A 23,831-nucleotide genomic window follows, 5' to 3' on the forward strand; every position below is an offset into this window, starting at 1 on the left:
TGGGGAAAAAATAATGCTAGATGTAGAAAGGCATGGTGTCTAAGTGTCTTACTAACAATATTTATACACAAATTATGTTTTTTCAGGAAGAAGGAAGTGGCTGAGAAACAAAGATATGGTGTGTATCTCAAAACACAATCCAAAGCTCTGTGGAGTGACTTAATTTTGATTATTCAGAGCAAACTTTGGTTTGAGCAGACCCAATTCAGTCATGGCAGTCCAGTGAACTTCCAGGCTGCTCCAGATTTGGAGTTATTTGTACACAGTGCTGTTGAAGTGAGGGTTTTTTTTCCAGCTATTGCCTGAAAAGTTATGTATCCATCATTTTGTTTGGAGAGAGACCAAGTATTAGAAATGAATATGCTTGAATGAAGGAAAAGAATATTGAGGGAGGTTAGTGCAGATTTATGCAGGATGTGTAATTAGATGGAATTAAGAGAAGCAAGTACACATTGAATATTACAGAGTTGTACAGACTGAAAAATTGTGGAGAAGCACCTCAAAAGATACTGAGAAAGCCTGCTTTGTCTGGATGGTTGCTTCCATGTGTCTTGGGTCTATTTCTGTGATTCAAGTTTGATGATGAATATTAGCAATATTTTAGACCAAAAAGTGTCTCTCCTCTGTATTCATTTCAAAACAGAAATTGAAGATGCAATACTTATTCCATGAGAGAAAACAAATTTCTTTTGTAAGTGGTATAGAATTTATATAAATATTTTGTTTGTGACCATGATCTAAAGCCCTTTTGGAAATGTAATATATTTGGAAGTAGTAGTTCCCACACCCATGTAAACAGTCCTGCTCACTAGCTTTAGTATTATCCCCAAACTGGATTTTTCAAGGCAACCATAGTACAGCATGTCCAAATCTATTGGTGAAAGGCAATTACAAATGATTTTAGCAGTGGCAGAATCATTCATCACTATTTCCTGGTAATAATCAGTGCTCTCACAAATCTTTGAGAGAGACATAAGCACATATTCATGTTGAAAGCCACAGCATACCTAGAAGACCGAGTTGGTTTCATTGTTTCTTCTCGCAAGCAGTGATTCCTCTCCAAGTTCTGTATGAACGAAACCAGGGATGTGCTCCATTCTTTTCCCTGTTCTCTGCAATATTATCAATGAGTGCAACAGGACCAGCAGAAATTCACATTTCTGTATAGCACAGTAGAAATGGCATTTTCAAGCTTTGGGTTAGATGCTTTAAGTTCACCCAGTTGTCAATCCACAGCATACCTAGAGTTCCTAAAAAAGCTCCTTTGCAACTGCATGCTGTGCTCGCCTCTCTGTTCCACAAGACTTTGCCTGCACTTCTTTTGGATTGAACACACCCAAGCCCTATATATGCTTAGTGCAGAGTATATACGAGTTGTGCTTTAATAAAAGAAGCATGCAAAGGTTTTTCTGCTTACTACAGCTGTTTGTAAGCTTTCTAATTTTAAAGGAAAATCTACCATTGCTTCTTCATCAGCACCAGAAAGTTCTGCACAAGGTACCTGCTGGTACCTGGATGCTATTTCTAAATGGGTTCTGCTTTAAAATTTCTTCCCATTAACCACAGTGGGCTTCTGTGTACCCCCCTTTCCCAAGACCCTCTACGGCAGCATAGATGCTGCCACCTGCTTCCCAGCCAGGTTCTGCTGCCCCTCTAATGCTGAAGCCCCTCTATATTGCAGTGCTCAGTGTAGGGAAACAAGAAATATCACTGATCGCCTGGGAGTGAAGGGCTGTTAAATGGGCAGAAAGAGTCCGATAATATGCTTGAATTGGCCTTGAGTTTTGGTGTTACAAGAAAGCCCAGATTCAGGGGGCAGCTGGTGTGTGAGCCTGTGTGTGAATGAACGAATGCAATGGAGCAGTCCTCACTGATGCTGTTTTATTGTTGCTGCAGGAGAGCAACGCAGTGGTAGCTAGTTACTAATATTTTATTTTATGAATAAGAGCCCTTGAAAACTCCAGCAGTGAACATGGGTTCATTTCTTTTATAGGCAAGAGGAGGTATTATTCCCATGCCAACAGATTTGATTTTCTTGCACATCTGTTTCTGCAACAAAAACCCCACCCACTCTGTGAACATTTAGCTCATAAATTATAGGGTTTGAATTGGGTGTATATTGCAAAGACTGACTTATGCACATATGATCTGTGAGAACGCTGTGGAATGCCCATATAACTTTTTTGTTTGCTTTTAGTGTATTTTTTAATGAACAGAGAATTTGGTCTCTGAGCACAGTAATAATAGAGAATATTTTTGTCTTGTTTTTATAAAATTTGCCAGGCTCCAATCATTGAGCCTACCGTTATGTACATAACTTTTTAGCTGTGTCTTTCATGCTTCTGGAGCAAAGCCAACCTTCTAACACTTAATCTCAACTTTGTAGGATACTTAATACACTTTACATTTTATCCCCAGAAGGTCCCCGTTATTTAAAGATTCTGCTAACTACTCAAACGTGCACACTATTAGAGTTCAAAGAAACACTCTGGCCATGCTCACTGGTTGTTCTTGCAGATTGGCTTGGGCTTTCATCTTGCAGTGATATTTTTGAATAAAGACATTTTCAGGTTTTATTGACAGCTGCTTTCTCACTGGAGTAAAAAGTTCATCTTTTGAGAAGCCTGAAGTGGTGCAGAGAGCTGTGCTACCCATGAGGGAGTTTTCAGTGGCCTGTGTGCAGCATGGCCAGCACCATCAGCCTGGCCTCCAGCTGTCAGAGCCTCTGGCCACCCTCTGGATCAGCACCTCGCCTCAACCCACTGCCCAGCTGCCAAAACTCTCCTTTTAACCCTTGGAAAAGTCCTCTTCTTGATCCCCTCTCTTTCACAGCTGTTGAAACCCTCCCTCTAATTCCCAGATAAGTACCCTGCCCCAACCTCTGCAGCAGCTGCTGGAAGCCTTCTGCTAAACACAGAATAAGCACTGGTGCGGAGCTTCCAGCCTTTCCAAAGTTCCTCATTTCCAGGTGTCATCCACCTGGCAATTAGTGAGCGCAGGGTGGATTACTGAGCTGTACGAAATGCATATGTAAATTCTTTCTTGTCCACCTGGTTACCACTGATCGACCTCTGTTTCTTAACAGCTGTGCAGCCACAGACCAGTTTTATGTCGGTGATGTCACCTGCCACCATTGTTGGTGCCAGTTGAGAACCTCCCTACCGTATCTTCTGTTGTAGTCTGAGAGCAGAATTTACTCATGGTTTTAATCCACTGCTGCCTTTTTACACAGCAAACTAGAAACCATTCCTTATGATATCTGGCGGCTTTCCAGCAGCAGCCAGTTCGTATATGAAAGTTTTAAATAAATTATTGTTCTAGTATACGCCCTGAGGTTGGAGGAGAAAGAACATCCAGGACTAACAAACCTGATTGTTCTGGCAGCACTGCTTCAGTCCAAGCTGGCATTTCTAACATTTTCCTTTTTGAGACTGTGCTGTGTGAGCACTTTATACAACAATGTTCATTTTTCTTGTCCTATTTGTTGTGTATGCATCAACAGTCTTCAATATCAAAGCAATATTTAGGTATTAACCCTGCCCTGAACTCCCTTTACCTTGGGTAGATAAAGCCAATAGCTTGTCTGACAGCATGAGTTCATTAGGCTGCATGTTACTCCTCCAGTTTATTACCTTCTGGGGAAGGGTGTGACACAGCCCTTGGAATGAAAGCACTTTCCAACTTGGCATTCGTAGGTTCAGAAACATACTTCAATTGCGCTGCTTACACTGCAGTGATTTTAAATTATAATCACTCAGTGTTGAACTAAGTGATTACTATGCTTGTACCACCGTGCTAGCTGAGATTCCCATAAATTATGATGTGTGTTTTCCTTAGGCAAGTACTGGAAGTCAGTGGAGCCATACTCTGTGCCAGTGGATTGTGCTCTGGCTGAGTCTCAGAAACGAGAGAGGGAGGAGACAGAAACGGTGTCTGCTATGGCCTCCCTTTCAGTGGATGTTGAGCAGTGCTTTCCTCAGGAAGGCAGCAGGTAAGCCCATGCAATTACTGCAGAGAGCAAGGATTTTACACTCCAGTCACACGAGATGCAGAAGACAGCTAGACTGAGTTATTTCCAGATTGTCTGCTTACTGAGCTACCTGGAATTTTTCCTCCCTCAATTTAAGTTCTTCCTACTTGGCTGCTGGAAACAAAGGTATTCTATGCTAACAAATATTTTGGTGTGCGTAACTCTTTACTAAGGTTCATGAGAGTACAACAACTTTGTTTTATCCCCATGTTAAAAGCTCTTTACTACATAACAAGTGCACTATTGACGCTGTGTGAATAAAATAGACATGATCAAGTGTAATCAACAGTATTCTTCACATTGGAAGCAATTCAACACTGGGTTAGTGTTAACTTTCTAGGAAGGCATCTAACGTATGCTCAGATAAATGTAATAAGGATGGACTTAAGTCATTATTAAATGATATTAGATAGGCATTAAAAGTTACTTCCCTGGAAGCAATGGAACAGTGCCAGCATAAAACTTAAAACAATCCTGACCAGGACCAGGGCCAACATTTTCTGCCTGCCGTTCTCAAGGTACTGGCTAAAAAGAGAATGCTGTCTTTTTCCAGCTTGTCAGCTGCTTTTTTAGGTTAATGAACATTGCTTTCATTTTCACAGCCTGAGAAAATGACACAGTAACTGTTACTAGTTTTCTGCCAATTAAAGATGAAAAAAAAATGGCCTCTGAGTGCTGTGTTACAAAACAGTATTTGTTCAAAGGGACATCAGGGTTTCAAAGAGCCTCTGCAGAAGTTCTTGGAGTTTCCTATTTACTCTTTTGAGGGACAAACTTTTCTGGCCTTCTCCAACATACAAAGACCCAGAATGCAGGGAGCAGTTCAGTTTCCATCATACAGAGGAAAAAAGAAAGAGGAGGAAAGAAGAAAAAAAGCCTTATAAGGAGACTCACCAGCTCCCTCCACATTGCAAAGTGGAGCTGCATAGCAGGAGAGTAAGGACGGAGATGGGAGCAGACTAGAGCTGTGGTGGGACTGGAGTGAAAAGGGCCTGTGACTCCTGTGCCGTGGCAGCTATTTCTTTAGTTTGGCTCTTGCCTCCAGTGTGGGCGTTTTATTCCAAACTGGTCTGATGAACATCTGGGAGCACCTACGGGGAGCAGCATAGAATCAGCTCAAAGCTATTGGTGCATTTGGAAGTGGACATCTCTCACTACTGTGAGAGCATTCATCTGTCAAGAGATTTGCAGATGTGGCTCAAAGGGACACACTGGGGTCAGAGCTAGTCAGTAAAGTTTGTGGTGTTTACTTAGTCACTTTTCTGATTGCAACTGCATTTTAGTATGCTACATCTATTGCTGGGTTCTGATTATTTCAGATGAATCCGTAAAAAATCAGAGAAGAATCCAGTGATGAACAAGAGACAAATTTTATATCTGTGAGAGCATTAATCAGTGATCAGCTAAGAAATACTGTAAGATTTGTCATGTAAATTTGTGACTGTCACGAGATGCTTCTGTTAGCCAAGGACAGAAAGCTGGGGATCCTGTTTGTGTATGCACAGCTCTGAAACATAAGCAATTTTAATTAAAGGGTTGGAACTAATTCAGCCAAACACAGCAAATTCTTAAGTTGTATGAAAAAGGGCGTGGTTAATTTTGTGTATTTTTGTATTGCTCAGAATAATCAAGAACTGTATTTGTTCCTGTATTTGGTCCTCCACTCACTTAAAGCTACAGCTGTCAAGAGCGATCACTGATCTTACAAGACTTGAACAAAATAACCCTTTGACTAACACTGTACTTAATTATTATATTTATTACCTAACTACTGATAACCTGTGACAGTTTCCTCCCATTCTGAAAACAGCATTTCAGAGCAGAGCTGAGAAAATGGAAAAAAAAAAAAAAAAAAAAACGGATGTGCTGAAATGTACACAAGTGGAATTCATGTGGCTGCCAGATTCATTACACTTCATCAGTCCTGGGCTCTTATAGGAGTGAAGCCTTCGTGATTAATTGTTCTGTGGAAAAATGGCTTTGTTTGAAATATCTTTGGTGCTGTTGAAGTTTTTCAGCAGCGCAAATAAATCTTTACAAGCGTACATCCCTGATTCTGTTTCCACATTTGTAACCCACAAAGAAGTCACCCAAAGCCAGGCTGCCATCACAGAGCAACGGGACAATAGAAGCGTTATCTCACTGGGACAAAACTGACAGCTAGTTTTTCTGAAGCTTCAGAATGTTGTTTTCTTGGCTTTCTCCTTGCTGAATGTAAAGATGAATATGGAATGAAAAAGGGTCACCTTGAAGGTTTGATTTCAAAGACGCAGTCCTCTGGGCTGCAGGGAGTCCTGACAGGACCTGACTGCACTTTGAGCATGAATGAAACTTCAGCATGGGATTATAAATCCAGGGATTGATTTGACATTGCACAAACTGGTTTCGTGCCAGTATAATTTAATTCACTTAACAAAAATATATCATTCCGTTCATAGGCATATAAGAACACAAGCTGGAGTAACACAGTGATGAATCACAACTTTATCACATTTGTTCCATTTATTATAATTAAAGACCAAGTATACTTTTCTCTTTCTCCAGCCCCCTTCTATGAGAAATGACAGGGCTGCAGGAACTTGAAGAGCCCTCTGGGCTCTTACGTTCTCTGCATCACTCTTCCCCATTGTGGATTGCAGCCACCTTCTGAAGACCTGTTGTAAGCCTTTCCACTGAGTATTTTTGGGGGAAAATGGTTAGTGGCTGGCAGAGCAGGATCAGAGCAGAAAGTGTCATGGCTGACAGGGAAGCCGAAAGGGTTCCTTCATTATGCCAGGAGCCTATTTACTTTCTCTTAATTGCCACTGTGTTCAGCCAAGCTGATAATTCTGGTCTTGTTTCACAGAGCTGATGATAGACATCCTGTTGACTTCAGCTCTGGATGGCCAGGCCTGCAGATGAAGAGAGTGGCAGCAAAAGTCTCTTTGTGGGAAACTCTTGCCAGTTATACTGGAGGATATATTGGTGTTTGGAGTGAGATGACTCGTTTTAAACTCAGATTTTGGGTAAAGCAGCTCTTTTCCTGGCCAACTCATATCTGACTCACTTACCACTGATGAATAAAGGATAAAATGCTCCTGGCTAAGGCCTGTATTAAGTATTGCTCTTTCTTTCTTCTCTCTTTCCTTCTTTTCTTCAAGTGACAGTGCCGATTTTTTTTTTTTATTTGATTTTCTCTGAGACTAAATGAAGAAAACGGTGAAATCTGCTATGCTTTTGGTTTTTTATTTAACCAAACACAACTCTGCACTTCAAGATTCAATTGAAACTTGATTATAGCCTTCATGAGAGAACAGATATAGAAAAAAGACTTTGTGGATAGGAAAGAAAACATGCATGATGCTAACACAGATTTAAATGCAGACACAATTAAAGGAACCAGTATGCCCTATAAAGCATTTCAAACTGCCATAACTTTTGTGTATAGATAACTGCTTATTCCCTAAGAGAGATACAGATTTAGCTGATTAGAATTTTCCTTTGGCCAGACATATGTTTCAGAAATCTTGCTATGAAAATATTCAGCATAGTGCTGTCCATGATACACTGGAGCTTCTGTACATTTCTTCTTAAAATGGAAAAATAAAAGGCTGTAGAGAGAGGTCTCCAGCACTTACTTCTTTTGCAGCAAACAATAAATCTTGAGAATGACATTTATCAGGATTTAACTTTATGGCCCTCATTCAGCTGAACATAGATTTTAATCAAATGGAAATGAAAATGAAGCATTTTTAGACATTTCCCTTAGTCTTTCTGAGCTATCAGTTGCATTTTCAGTCATATTGCAATGTATTTTATAGCAGTGCAACGGCTTAGATTGTAGGGTACAGCGAGCCACCACCTAGGGTCACGTTCTCTGTCTGTGTATCAACTCATAGAGCTTTGCTTGGAATTTCACTGTTTGAGTATCCAGAAGAACTTCTGAAGAACTTGCACCTACCTGACCCTACCTCATTGCATCTGAACTCAAAGCCCGGCTCAGGATCCAGAGAAGCTGCAGCCTTATTTTACCCACCTTACACTCATCCCCTGGTGGAGAGTGCCTGAAGGAGAGGACAGGGAACAGAGGAGTTGAGAGCAAGTCTTGCCCTGATCATCTGTAATTTCAACGGTTACATGTGACCCATCTGCATGAAAGCCTCCAGGATACTTACCCAAGTATAAATTTTTCAAAGCTATTTTTGAACTAAGTTACAGATTTGATGTTCGTGCAGTGAATCCCACAGCTTCATCAGGCACAGTTTAGAGCATTCAGAAATGAAAGCATTCTTTTCCTACTCATATTCTCTGCTACATTTCTGGTTTAAAATATTTTAACTGTCTCAAGACTTTTTATTCTTCCTGGAATTAAAAAAAAAGTCTTACTTCAGATCATTCTTCTTGCCCCATTCCATAATTCTTGTAGTACTTTTTAAGAACATGGACTAAGAATAGAATTCAGGACACCAGATGTTGAGCACACTATGGATATATACAGTAGATTAATGATGGGCATTTTTTGCTGCTTTTGTTTCTCTCTTCTACTCTCATCAACTCCAAGCTCTCAGTAATTGCCATCAGAGTATATAAACAATTAAAGCTGTCCTCGCTCTGCTTTGTGTATTATTTTGCATCTGTTTACCTTCTTTTCCATTCAGAATTGGTGCAGTGGGCTTTAGAACTATCTAGTATCAGTAATTTTGCATCATCAACAAATGTTATCACTTAAATGTACTGGTACATTGCCAAGTCTTGAAATGCTGTGGAACAACTCTCTATGGTGAAAATTCACCAGTGTTATTACCCATTTCTTACTTCTGATGTATTTAATCTACGGCAGGGCCTTCTCTTAAAAACTAAGTTCCTCAGAGCATTTGCATAAGATCATTGGAAGACTTTCTTTGTACAAGGGTATCACTTGATCCCTCTTCCCTCAGTTCCTTCAAAAATGAATTTGTACTGAATTTGTAAGGTTTGACTTCCCTGCAACAGTTAAGGCTTAACTCTTAGCCAAATTACTATTATCTGAATGCCTACTAATTCTATGATATTTATTATAGTTGTTATCAATTCCCCTCGGTGCAGCTTTACCGTATCTCCTATAGTCTCCCAAAGGGGGACAGCAATTCTTACCTCTGGTATGGATGCTGATTTAACCAGTAGAATGTACTCTGTAATTATTTATTTAGAAACATCATGATTGCATTCCCCTAGAACTCAGTAGACAAATTTAATCTGCTCTTAGCAATTTGGCAATGTTTAATATATCAGCTTGTTCTAGTGCTGATTCAGTTTAAGACAGTTCATCTGCAAATAATAAAATCTGCCTGACACTTCTCTAGTTAACAGAGATATAAATAGTTCATTTTGCTCTTGTGGTCTACCTTTCTTGATGTTCCTTTTATGCTTTGATCATTTTTTCTGATGTATTTTGAAAGATGTTCTTATTATTAGTTTTTATGCCTTTAACATGTTGGTCTTCAGATTCTCCTTTGGTCATTTTGTGGGTTTACATTGAACTTGCCAGAGTTTCTATTTTATTTGCCTTATTTGGACATGGCATCCTCTTTTGGGAGTTTACATGTTTTTACCTTGGTTGGCTCTAAAACTGCAAAGTCTTTTTCACTGTGACCCTTTTCCTTTGATCCATAGAGTCCATTTTTTACTAGGATATACACTTACTTGGGGATCTTTAATATGATGTCTTCAAGCACCCTCCAAATCATCTTCAAGGTATAGAAACGTACCTCCTTTCCCCCATTCTTTGCTACCAGAGGATCACTTTTCAATTACGATGCTCTTCCCTGAGACATCTGAGTTAAATTAGAAACAGATTATGGCATAAAACAGCCATACCCCATCAGAAAATCTATCTTTTGTTCAGCAATTTCAGCAATTCTGGGGACTTGGAAACTTATCTTGATTTTTTGTTTGTTTGTTTGTTTGCGTGTGGTGTTGTAGCTATGAGAAATCTCTGAAATTCTAATGTATAAATTAAGGTAAGAGAATTCTTTTACGATTTAGAGAACTCATCTAGATTCTTATACTGGCTTTCTTTAAAGTGTAGGTCTGAGCTATTTTAAATAGTATTCTCATTAAATAACATGGTTGCCATTTATTCAGAACTGCCACAGAGCAATAGTACTTAAATTGTCACAAGTCTTGCCTGATTTTATCCACATGGAAGGATTCTGTCTCACTGACTTCATTTGTTTTAATATAATCATTTCATTTAGCATTAACTGCACAAAGACTATTTCCTCCTGCCAGAGTGTGAGCTGCATATAGATATATCTGTAGGCAAATACTCTTCATGGTATATCCAAATAATCAGAATGAACTCAAGAGAGCCCTGATCCTAGAAACCTGCAGTTTCAGTGAGCCTCGGTGGAGGTTTACGAAAAATTGCAGTTATGGTTCTTCATTCATTACAGTCTCAATCTGTGCCATTTTGGATCTGCCAACCACGCAGATCAGCCTGGATCAGATCCAACCTCATAGTTACATTTCTGAGGAATTAGAACATACAATATGGATTAGGTTGTTTTTTTGTTTTTTTTTTCCCCGTTTTACTTTTTTATGCCAACTTCTTGCTAGCTACAGGAAGACTAACTGAACTAGTGCAACTAACAGTGATAGAATTGAGGTAACATAAATTTGGCCTGTCAGACTCTGCTCCCTCAATTTCATGGGGAGAACTTTGTGTTTAAGATGAAGGGATATACATTGATTCATCTCTCAAACATATGTGATTTCAATGCTTTTCTTTCTATACTAAGGGCCTGAAAACTCTTTCACAAAACTCTAGCCTAAGTTGTTATCCTGTAAAGATGTACGTTTCTGATGACAAGTCATTGATTCAGTGACTTCTCTTGTGCTAGTAAACCAAAGTAAAAGCTTGCACACAAATTATCAAAGCAGGCTGGAGAAGGCTGAGAATACTCACTCTGGGAGACAGCAGCTGGATTTGCCAGGGCACCTGAACCTCTTCTCCACTTCCAAAAAGGGCCTTGAGTCTTGCACTTGAATGTAAATATTTCTAATGAGGCTTAGGCTCTGGCTGTTGCAGAACACTGGGATATTCTTGGAGTATACTGGAATGTATTAGAACGCAGAGCCTGAGGTCAATCCTGGTTTTCAGAAGTGCCCTCATCAATGAAGAATTACGCAGGACTAAAACCTTGAACATGATCATCTCAAAGTTGTGAGATATTCATGAGAATGTCAGTCTCAGAAGCCAAATACAAGTGAACAGACTTGCACGTGCTCCTTCCCTAGCTCCTTATAAATAAGACAAACTCCCACTTTCAACTGAAGAAATTTTTCAGAGCTCCACTCTTTCCTGTTCTGCCAGTCACCAGCTGAAATCTACTGAAAGCTTTCTTCTCATTCATTCGCTCATTCATTCGTTCATTCATTCATTCATACACAGCAGAATCTAAAATATTAACTGCTACGCGCTTTCAAATTGCTCTTTTCTAAGAAAATCTTGTAAGGTCCTGTGTTTTTAATGGGGCTTGTAGCACTTTTGCATTATTCCAGAGGAGAAAAAAGGTCTTCTGCTGGAGAAAGTGGGAGCATGTTGTTAGCATGAGGGCAACATACAGCACCAGTGTGAAGTCACAGCACATGTTCCTATGCCATACCACACTAGTAGGCTGGGTTCCATCCCACCTCTATTGCCTCCGTGCCATCTCCACCACAAGTCAGAAGAATGCAAGGAAAAATAAAAAGACAGTGATGATCCTGGTCATCTTTTTATTGCTCACATTAAAAGTCCTCCACTGTATGGCAAGGAACAGAAGATTTGAGATTTATAGATAGATAATATTTTGTGTTCACTAACACTTTGGAAAATGATTGGTCTGAAAAATGTCTTCTTTTTCATATATCATTCATCCAACTAATTTTTTTTTTAACATAGTAGCTGTAATCATTTCAAATCATAAAGGAATGACCTGTATAAGATCTTTTAAAGAGAGATTGCTGATTTTTTTGTTGGGAAAAACTTTAATAAAGTCCAGATTAATTCAGAATTCTCTGGCTTCCTTGCTAAATAAACTACCAAAGTCCATGCAAACTCCCATTAATTACTTTTTTTTTTCCCATGAGATCCCATGATCTTGTACTTTCTGAGGGATTTTTACTGAAGCCAATCATTATGTGAGCTTATCAGATTTAACTGGTAAATGTCTGTTCTATTTTTATTAATTTGTATTTACTTTTTGCCCCCGTTCATTTCAAGCAATTATTGGAGGTCTTAAACTCACTTTTTATGTTATGTTCAGCCAGAATAAGATGCAGAATGGTCTGTTTCTAAATTCTTACATCCTTCAACAGTGAGATCTCACCATGGTCTCAGAAGTTCTTGATTTTACAATTAGCAGCATAATCCTTAGGCACAGTTAGATATGAGGAGTTATGACAGTTTGTACTAGCTCAACAATTATCTCCATTTGTTACTTACTGGATGTTTTAAAGAGTCTATCTTGCTTAAGTTAGATATTTCCCAGAAACTTTCAAACAAAAGTTTCACTTATAATCTGATGAGATAATATTAATGGATACTCTCTCTAAGACAGTGATCTGCAATACGAGTTCAGAATTTGGTCTCATAAGTTGCAGGCAGGCAGCAGCCAATGCATTTATGAAAGCACAGAATTAAAACTCAAAGGACTGAGGAAAAACCTTGCAAGAAATATCGCTGATTGGTTGGCTACTGGTGAACTGGGGTTTTGTAATGGTATGGGCTCACTTGGGAAAAACAAATGCATGTATTTCCAGTCACAAGTGCTTGTAAAATAGAAGTATCACGGCTATTTTTTTCATGAAAAGATTTGATTCTGTTGACACAAAGCATGTACATTTCAGGAGAAAAAGTTATAAAATATTCTGACATATTTTAATATAAACAGGAACGTTTTCAGTGATTGCTTGGATCTAAAATGTTTTTCCACTTGACATTTGTTTATACTTCCTAGGAAAGAAACTCTATTTATGGATAACTGAATAACACAAATAAACATGAGAGAGAGCTGAAAAATCAGCTTTGATTATGCATGAAAATCTACAATGTCATTGTGTACTCTTGTGCCGTATTCTGATTGCCTGTTTATTTTTACAGAGCTGCTGGCGAGCCCATGGAAGAAGAGCCAGCCTTGTGAAGTGCCAAGTCCTCCCTGATATTTCCTGTGGGTGACATCATTGTGTATCCCCCCAAAGCACCCTCAGACATGTCTTGTCTGCTGCTTGGGTGGCACGGTTCAGATGGAACATAAACACTGGGCACAAAGTTCTGAATAGCAGCTTCACTTGTTCTTTGGATGGACTTGAAAGGGCCCTAAAGATTCCTTAAATGTAACCGCTACAATTGTAGAGTTACAGTAAAACAGGCTTGGGAGAAAGAGCCTAGAGCATGCTTTTTATATGCTGTTCGACCCGCTCACCACCATCAGTTGTGAAATAGAGTATTACAAAATTCTACATGATAGATTATAGATACGAGTTGCAACAGCCAGTGAAATACTCGGTAAACTCCATGAATCACTTTCTGACACTTTTTACTGCGTAATTTTTTTCATACCATGTTAAACTGTTAATAGAATTTGTTTTCTTTGCTCTGCGTAATGAAAAAATGAAAAAAAAAAAAAACCCTTCATTTTACGTGCCGTTTTTTAACCCTCTGCAATGAGTTCTTAGCAGAATGAGAGAAAGGTGTGTAAACTGAGATGAGGGATTTTAGCTACAGGGAAAGCACTTCTTATTGTACTATAAATCCCCCAAAGTACTGTGCTTGGTGGTGCCTCATTTTATTTTCCCTTTTCCTGGACATCTCTCCCCATTTCATGTAAACTTGTCTATCATAAAAACACATTCACGATTCCCTAAAATGAGTGACCTTCTGTCTTTCAAAGAGCGCTGTACCCGCCATAGTTGACAGTAGCTCTCGCCAGATGTGCAGCAGAGATCAAGTAGTCTCTGAAAAATAGATGGCTTTCCAAATGTGTTTTCAGTTTGTTCTGAAATGTTTCTGCGTCCCGGCTCTAAGAGCAGCGATCCGAAGCAACTGCGTGCAGATCATTTGAAGCTCAGGTGTTTCCGTGGAGTTTGTTGGGAGTGTTTTTTACAGGTTGTCATGTGAATACAAACTAATTCTTTTATGTAGTCCTGCACTGAGAGAGCTGACATTGCTTAAGGGGCTTCAAAGGGTTTTGGCTTTATTTTAGATCCCCAAAGTGCAGCAAGACTTCCCTGCGATGTGACATTAGCTATTTAATTCCGTGTTTGCGAACGTAACATAGAGTTGTGCCTTTAGCTGATAATGAACGCTTAAACTGTTACACGTGTTGCCTTACTGCTAGAGTAAGAGATAGGGCGTGTGTGTTAGATGACTTCAAATGAACAAAATTGTGCTACAGCAAGTTTTATTTTGTTTACAACTTTCTCACCTAGTGAACCCTGGGAGATACCTTGAAGTATTTTGCTTGCAGTATGTGACAGCTCGCTTGGCTTTTAAAAGCAAATGATGTTCATTTTTATACATTTTCCAAACTCAAAGAATATATTAAAGCCATAAGTGAAGACTGTCATGCTTTTTATTCTGAAATCTGAAAGAAACCTTAATTAAAACAAGATTCTGGTGAAGGCCATGATATGAAAGATATGGAACAATATGGTTTCACTTACAGTCAGACTCAAACCTGTAAATCAAAGATGAAAGATTTCATTCAAATAGAATTATATAATTCTCTTTTGTTACGCAGTCAAACTATATCTTTCATGCATTTGGGTTTGTTTACGATTAGCATTTTAATTTTAAAGACTTTTATTACTTATACAAAAGCTCTCTGCTACAAGTTAGAAATCTGAGGCATGCTTTGAAAAGGGAAATCTAAAAAAGGAATGTCATTTCCTATAATGTGAAGTAAACTTTTATTCCAAAAGGCTTACTCTAAAATAGATATATGCCCCTAAGAAAGTTAAATAAAATTCTACCCGCCATTTACAAGCCAAAATCTTGCTCATTTTAGTAATGCAGAGGGTCCTAGCAGGCTAAATTAACTCCTGCTGCAAGCTACCTTGCTTGACTTTGGGCTTCTGAAGGGACTGTTCACATGACTGAAGCAATCAGGGTTCACCCTGTATTTTTAGCAGACTTGTGATGGCAATCTTAGTTGCCATTTACTGCAATTTTCTTGTGGTCTTCAAAGAAGTTTCCCTTCAAGGAAACCAAGGGCCAAGCTGATGAGTTGGGTAATTTCTAAAGCTTTTCACATTTTGAAATAACGTCTGCAAAATTTTAATTGAATGCATAGTAAGATCATTTTAGAATTAACCCCACAAATGCAAAATCCATTTGAGTCCTCAGCTTGCATGAAGTGGAATATGAATTGCAGTTTGAAATGTGATTCACAAACTTTACCAATTAAAGTCTATATTCTGGAGTGGAAATCAGATAAAGCTGTCCTTTGTAGCTGAAAAAGCTTTTAAAATGCCAGAGTAATTTGAATTAAACCACATTATAAACTCACACTTATGCATTTATACAGGCATACTCCTTGACAGACAACTAGACGTGCTATTGGCTAAAGCCAGGATCATTTGGATAAGCAAATGTGCAAATAAACTGCACACAGATTGTGTCCAGAACTCTGTCCTCACTGAAGCCAATAACAAAATCCTCTTTGATTTCAGTGGGAGATGAATCAGGACCTGTGGGGGTTTTTCTGTGTTGAGTGTATGTGTGTTCTTTTGGTGGGTATTTTTTTTTTTCAAGAACACCATTACTTTTTGATTATGTCATTACAAGGCACCGTGCAGCCCTCTGGGAAATGATCGAGGCTTATGGTGAATATCAACACTTCCTTCCAAGCAGACCTGGGCTTTCCGAGAGGGCAGTTTCACTTGCTGCTGTTTTCTTCTCACAGTACTTTTTATTACCATCAATAGCTCCCTATGGATTACAGTTATAATATCTCCCAGTACTTTTTGTCTTATTTCCAGGGAAATATTCATATAGATACTCTTAAAAATGCCCAGTTTTAGCTGGATTCAACAACAGATCTCATGGATTTCAAAAAGGTGTACGAATTGCATGTTTCTCTGTTTCTAATATCCAAATCCAGAGGCCTAGGAGCAATTTCTGAAGAAATATCACAATCTCCTGTCTATTATGGACCTCTGCTTAGGTGAAGGAGATTGACATCTCTGAAAAATAAATTCCAGATATTTCTAGCTGGCTGCCAAAATGTCAACATCTTAGTTTAGACTGCTTCTAAAAAAATGAGCTGATGGGGTAAATGATGATTCCTATGTCCAGTGAGGAGGGGAAGCTGAGGAGATGGCAAAGAGCCCTCAGAGCCAGGGTGACCCTCTGGTGGTGCTGGTGGCATGGGGACTGCAGGTTGTCCTGCAGCAAAGCATTGCCTTGCTGTATGAGGGTTCAGGGGCTGTATTCTGCCTTTGGATCAAGATTTTCCTAAGCCAGCAATCTGCTGAGTCAGAAAAGCTACAGCAGCAAGTACCATTGATGTGCTGCTGCGGTCTATACTCTTCTCTCAGTGTTAGAGACTGTGTGTTGAGCTAACTGGGATTTTGGACTTCTTGTATATTGCTAGGTTCTTAAATTCATATTAGAACCTGAAAACTAAAAGATTATACAACTCAGGATATTGAGAGAAAAAAAAAAAAAATTTTTTACCTGAACAGTAATTTCAGAGCTGCCAACCCTGTCTCTTGCTCTTTATTTTTGAACTTTGTGTGTAGGAGCTTTCTGTGCACTCATTTGGCTTTAATATAATCTGCAGCAATGAGCTATTTCATTATATTATCCTTCTTCAGGCAAAATTCCTAGCAAGCAATCAAAGCTCATAGGAATGCTGCCGGAGTAAAGAGGATAGTATTAGTCTCTTTCTTAATTATGTTCCTTCTTAATTTTACTTTCAGTAAAAATTAAGTACTTAATTTCAGACAAGTGAATTTGAAGAAAATAAAATCATTAAGTGATCTTAAATAAATATCATAACATTAAATGAAAATATGAACTGCTGTTATGTAAAGAAAGTTGACTATTTCTTTACTTGCAAAAAGTCAACAACGAGCTGCCAGATGTAAGAAAGTGGCAAAAAGAGCCCCCCTCTTCAGTATGTGGTGTTTAATTTGGTGTTTCACCTAAATTAAGTCTCCCTGAAAAGCGGAGGTTCATAACTGGAGATGAAATATTAGAAAGGTTTTGCTGCAGCCAACACCAGAGGTCCTGTAGAGAACAAGAATGTAGAGACTGCCTAATTTGTGTAGACAGACAGCAGGACACTTTCGGGGCAATGTGTCTGGGATGAAGAATTAGAGGGAATGTTTCCAAAGGCACTGGTGGCTGTGAGACAACCAACTATGATTAACTTGCAGGGGCAAGGAGGTGCCCAGCAAGCACTTGCCATCTGGGAAATGCCCTGTCTCATAAACACGCCCACTCGTATGCAGACGTGAACCTCCTTACACAGACCTAGTCCTAAATAACAACAGCCCTATCTGCTGCCCTGAAGAAGATACTGTGGTTTTGCCTCTAACACACATTTCATAGCAGGAATGACAGAGGGGATATACATATATTTTTTTCCAGTAGTAGCCTTTCCAAGAGTGTAACGGTGCACGGTTGTTTTATTTTAAAAGGTCACAACAGAGCTTTGTGAACTATTGTACGTTTTTTTACAGACTCCATATGGAAGTAAAACAGAATATGTGCATGAAGCAGGGAGAACCTGCTAGGAAAGAATTTCTCTTGAACCAAGCCTCTGCTACTTACTTTTCATCCAAAATCTGGAAGAATTTGGATTTTAAATTATAGTTTAATATTTATATTGTTGTGTCACTTGCTTCAGTTTTTGCCTGTAATTGAATTTGTCCTCATAGCACACGAGAACCAGAGAAAAGAAGCTCATCTTCCCTGGCAGATGCTCCTGCCCTTGGTGTGGGAATGCAAATAACTTATCTTTGTCACTTCTAGCAGCAATTAAACGTTTCATTTTTGTGACAGATCCAAACTGGAGTGGTATTTTATGAGAATGATTTAGCTGGCTGTCTGCTGATTGTTAAAAAAAGAAATTGTGAAACTTGCATTCCTCTCTAACCTCAAAAGGGACCCATTTTGATTTTAACAATGTAATATCTTTACTTGATCCGAAAGGTTTTTTTCCCATGACATCTTGTTACTAGCTCAGTTTTAGTCTCTAGCAAGTAACACAACAGAGAGTGAAGACCAAGGAGGACATTTCAGAGATTATTAATTATAACTCCCATATACTATCTTTTACTCTACTCTAGCACCATGCTCTGTGCTTCTGTATATTAGAGGAGCTTAGAGCAAAGTATAAACTGTTCTGTGTAATCTAAGACACTCTTGTTAGGATGTTAATTAGCACACTGTGACTTGGGCTGCAGTTTATGAGGAATACGTGCTCCTGTGTGGATGGTCAAGAGGCAAATGAAGTATGAAACTGATGGCACTGGTACTGTGCAGTGAGAGTGATTCTGTGTTAAAATCTCCACATATCATCCCCTTCCTGTTGGTATGCCCAAATGGCCGAAGGAATATTTGCAATGTCAGAGCTGTAGGATGCCCTTATTCAAAGGCCACTGAACTCCCTTCTGTAACGGGCTGTGAATAAGAGCGGGGAGGCAGCTAATGAAGAAATCTTTGCTGTGCACTAAGCCACAACCAAACTACAAAAAAGTTCAGGTATAAATCTGAACTCTGTCACACATCCCCATTTCTGATACAAAGTCCTCGTTCTGCCTCTAGAAAAGTCTGTCTGAAAGAGCACTGGCACCAGTGGATGTTTACCTGCTGACTTCAGTGGGCTTCAGAATGGTTTAAACATCATGTCTTATGTGAAAAAGTTCATACGCTTGTTTCCTGTTGCTTAATTTATGGCTATTTTATAGTTCTTGATTGGCTTAATATTCTGTTAGGATGCAGTAGGAAAGCATAAAGCAATACCTGGTGAAGTCATAACTGAAGTTTTCAACCCAAACTTACTGCTGTGGGATTTTACAACACCAAGCTTTCCATCTAGGGATGCACAGCTGAAATGTCTATTTCTTTTTTTCTTTGAAAATTGTTGTAGCTATCTGTTTCTATGATAAAAAACAGTCCTTTTCTCAGAGCACTAAAAGTTTATCTGTAATTTGTCTTTCCAGGCAGATGAGATTCTAAGGGATAAAGTATCAGTGGGACCAATCCAAATGGCAAAATTTGTGAAGGTTGATATTAATATTTCTGTGAGAGTCAGAGGAACCTGTGGATTATTGTTATTATTCCTGATACATTTTTGTATCTGAAAGTATCCAATGAGTAATGTTAAGTAATACTGTGCTCCAAAAATTTGTTGATTATATATATATGAGCCTTGGATTGGTGTGAAATAGTCCTCAACTGAGTTGTAAAAAACCCTTTTGTTTTGTGTTTTGTAAAATTCTTTGGCTATAGTCTTGTCCTAGTGTGAATAAAAGCTATTTGAAGTAAGTTTGTATGATACTCAGCTTTTTTCTTTTTTTAATCAGCTCTGAAAAGAAGTGGAGCTTTGAACATGCCACCCTGGTTGGATCATAGGAATCTGACTGTTAAATTATAGAGGGCGGAGCATGGGGAAGCTGGTGTGCATAAAAAAGGAACCACAAATGTTAATGTAAAAGCAATGTTACATAGCAGGCTAAAACCCACACAAAGCAGAGCATTGCAGTGCTATGGCTTTAACACCAAGCTCATATTCTATAGTTCCTTTGGCTCATTGTCCTGAGGCATTGCAGAACACATAATTCTCCTCCCAGTGAAGCAATTTAAATAGTACGTGTGCTGTTTCAAAAGCCATAAGGCCCCTACTTTGTGGGAGGTGGGGAGTATCGTTGCAGCAGCACTGTGGACCATGGTATCACGCCAGCCCTGCTGCTGTAAAACTGAGACTTGTTACATGGACGGAACAGAGCTTGTTTTAGAAAGGCACTCCACAAAAGCAGGGAGTAAGGAAAGGCTGTGCTTGCTGTGAACGTGCTTTGATCACTTGCAGAGCATCAAAAGCAGTGCAGTGGTTTGGGCCCCTGGAATCGCTCCTGTACATGGCACATCATGAACCCAAGTTTGAAAATCCAGCAGGCAGGAGGGCGGCTGGAAGTACAGGTATTGGGTTTGCATTTGCAAATCTCAGCTTCCTGGAATGTATCCAGAGTGGCTTCAGGGGTGGATTAAAACCAGAACAAAGGAAAACAGCATCCAATTGTTTTAGCTCCAGTTCATTCTTCAGAATAACACATCTTTTTCCTTTCTGGGGAAGAGGACCCCAACCCCAGAAAGTCTTCTCCCTATTCCAGTCACTAAAATAACTGTTTGAAAATTTGGACTTGTAGCTTGCAATTTCCTAGGCATTTTTCAAAGAAGTTGGATGTCCAAAGGAGCTTAATCTATCCAGCCTATCTATCTGCTCCTCTGCTTTGATTGTTTCCTGTGATACCATCGTGATAAATTGCAGAGCCCTGTGATAAATTGTATTCATCATGTCTTTCTGGCTGCCACACCTGCATTTTGTACATTAAACTCCCTCTCCTGGGACTACTTCTAACATTCCAACCTTGTGAGAGGTTTCAGATGGACACCATTCACCATTTCTGCTATAAAATCAACCTGCACATAAGAAACCCTGTCTTTAAGAACCAGAGTGAGTTTTTGGAAACCTTTGGGCTAACAATACTTCTAGGAATCTTATGTAGGTGGGTGGGAGTGAATTCTTGCAAATTCTTTCTGTCATGCTTTTTCACTTCTTCTGCTGGAGGGGGAGGTGGAGGAGATCCTCCTCCCTGTGCAAAGTCTTCCTTTCCACTGGCAGCTCTAAAAGAAGTAGCAAGGTTTGGGAAGCTCCTTGTCAGAAAGGCTAAACACCGTCGTAAAAGTGGGATGGATATGAATATCCTTTATTTCTGCCTTTTCCCTTTTAAATGAGAGGAGGATTATGTTGAAATTATGGATTCTAAATGCTATTGAGATACTACTTTTTTAACAAAGAAGGCTTTTATTTTTCCTTTTGCTACCATGGCACCCCAGGTACAATATCTTATTTATACAAGCCTCTTGGGCTCTTGGAAAAAAAAGAATTTCAGGATTCCTGTTATTTCTTTCTCCAGGCTTGCCTATAAAAAGGAGCAGGTTCTGCAAAAACCCAAAAGTTCTGTACTATATTAGAAACTGAGTAAGGGTATGGGTCCAGTATTTTTGCAAACTTGAGCTTATATACTGCTCTTAGCTTGTATACCTCTTTGGGTTGGGCTTCTCTACCCATATGTCACTGAAAAATAACCCATCCCATTATGACTGCTATATTAATGGGTTATTAGAGCATTGCTGATAAGAGTCCAAATTATTTATTTTGTGGTATACTTAACCTACAAGCAACAACATTTTACTTCAAGATCATTATAACATTTCAATGTATTATTTCTTTGATTGTCTAATCTAGCTAAATATTATTCTGCACTAAATTTATCAAAACATATATCCACCAATCAGTCAATCAGAGCAAAAATATGAATTACGAATATTTATGTTCCTTCAACTCAATACAGGCTCACTTTCCTTATTCACAGTACTTCATTTTAGCTTTAACAAATACACAGAGTCTTAAACCACATGCAGTTCTACCTGACTGCAGACAGTAGTGAAAGGTACAAACATAACTGGGTTTGTCTGTGTTAATTTATTCTCAGTTTTTCTCACTTTTCATTTTGCTTAAATTCTGCTCTCCAACTTTGGATGTTCTGGCTAGCACAACCAATAAAGGTATAACATTTTTCTCTGTGTTACAGTTACTCGAGCAACTTTCTGGAACATCTATAGTTATTTCAGTCTGGTTATAGTTAATTTAGTCTATGAGCAGTGTTAAATTAGATGATTCCCTGTTCTAGATACCATATGGCAGAAAAAAATAGCAACCAGTTCTTAGGATACAAAACTCAAACATATTCTGTAATGGATTTCTCTCCATCTCAGCTGCCTCTCATCCTCTCTTAAAAATCATTATACATGAATATGCATGATGTTAACCGAAATGCAAATGTATATTTTCTGTCGCTATATCTGACATAGAGGAAATTTGCATCTGGCATCTAGGTCAAAAGGAATTACTCTCATTTCCCTCCAAGACACTGACTGCAGTGGGTGTTTGGGTTTGTACTAAAAGTTGAGTATGTTGCTTAAGAACAGCTGTAACACCATCTGTAAACATAAAATAAAAAAAGCTTTAAAAATGAGTATGTGGACTCTAGTTATCCTTTACAATGCCCAGTTTAATATTTCACAAGTAATATCATCAGAGTAGAATATTGCCTTGCAATGAAATCTTTGGAATTTCCAGGAATATCAGATACTGAAAAAACACTCCATTGACCTACAATATTGTCTTCATTAGAGCAGGTATCTGCAATAGGAATATCAACCTGAAGTTGTGTCAGATAGCTCTTTCTGAATGCTCTTTGTAATGACAGCCACATCTGGGCAATTGTTTACTCATTGTTTCCTCCTGTGTAGGTGTACATAACTCTTTCTTTGGCCCAATATGGAAACAAGAGTATTAGTTGCAAGCCAGACTCCCCCAGGTTCTTATGCAGATCTTGCTGTTTCTTGATGTGGTTAACCATATCTCTCATTGGAAAATAAATGTTTTCCTGATTGAGCTGAAAGGGTTTAGAGAGGATTGATAGTGGTTAACAAGTATTTCACTGGATAGACTTGTTTTTTAGGTTAGGAAAAGATATCATTTTATGCAGGAAAATATGCTACTTTTATTAGTATTGAGGTGTTGACAAATGGTATGTGCTACTGCATACCAGCTATCTCTCTCTTCCATTTCAGTAGTAAGTAAACTTATTCTGAACAGCAAAATGGCCAAGCTGAATTACTTTTATTTAGTACTTTTTAAAAACTAAACAGATCACAGAGATCTTTTTATTTCAGTGGCACTCATCACAAAAACCCAAGACCCTTATAAACACTCAGAACTTCATCCTCACAACAGCCACCAAAGCAGGCAAAGTTTTTCCTCTTTTCACAAATAGGATTAAAAGAGTTGTTTGAGCACCCATAAAAATCCTGTAGCTGACAGAGCTGCAATCCTAACACCAGCACCCAGGCAGTCCACGTGACTATATTTCTTCCAGATGCCTTCACACTATAAAGTGTGTGTGTACTTGTGACTTTAGATGCTGAATCTGCCTCTCTAATTTTAGCTCATTGTTTGAGTTTGCTTGTTCTCTGGCATGTGTATTACTTACTGGAACATAGCTACAAAACAAAAACTTTATTTATTTTTTCATGGAAGACTGTATGAGCATATAGAGGAGACGTGGGATTTTTATGAATCATATCCTGTAGTTTACTTCTGTTTTTTGTGTGTTTTTTTTTTACTTGCTCTTTGTTTTTCAATGACCTTTTACAAAACAGAGAGAACAGTTTGTGTTGTGTAAAAATCCAGGCATAGAAACTAGACCTTTCTTTTTATCATGCTAAATGTGTTAACTGTTGTGATTTGAAGGTAACAGCAAACACAAAAATATCAATAAATACTACACTTGTGCAAGAGATAACAACTGAACCTCTTCAGATGAGGTTTCAGAGAATTTGGAAGGAGGTTATCCCAGGGTCATGGTTCTTATTACCAGAGACATATGTCTCATAGTAATCTTAGGAGATCAATAAATGGACAGTCAGAACAGGCACAGACTATATGCACAAAACCTCATAAATGAATGTAAAGCAAAGTCCTAACTCATTTTGAAAGTTCTC

The 23,831-nt window shown here is 38.7% G+C and overlaps 1 protein-coding gene across 15 annotated transcripts in view; it reads left to right on the plus strand.

Annotated features, from left to right (window-relative positions):
• Positions 1 to 19,529, plus strand: part of HDAC9 (histone deacetylase 9) — a 450,242-nt gene extending 430,713 nt beyond the window's left edge. For all 15 annotated transcript variants that reach the window (XM_040681503.2, XM_015281425.4, XM_040681502.1 and 12 more), the window contains 2 exons: positions 3,838 to 3,991; positions 13,134 to 19,529. In XM_040681503.2, coding sequence (XP_040537437.1) covers positions 3,838 to 3,991; positions 13,134 to 13,173 — 194 coding nt within the window. In that variant the 3' untranslated portion in view covers positions 13,174 to 19,529. The remainder of the gene's footprint in view (positions 1 to 3,837; positions 3,992 to 13,133) is intronic.
• The last annotated feature ends 4,302 nt before the right edge of the window (positions 19,530 to 23,831 follow it).

This window comes from Gallus gallus, chromosome 2 (genome assembly GCF_016699485.2).
Source record: "Gallus gallus isolate bGalGal1 chromosome 2, bGalGal1.mat.broiler.GRCg7b, whole genome shotgun sequence".
NCBI lineage: Eukaryota > Metazoa > Chordata > Aves > Galliformes > Phasianidae > Gallus > Gallus gallus.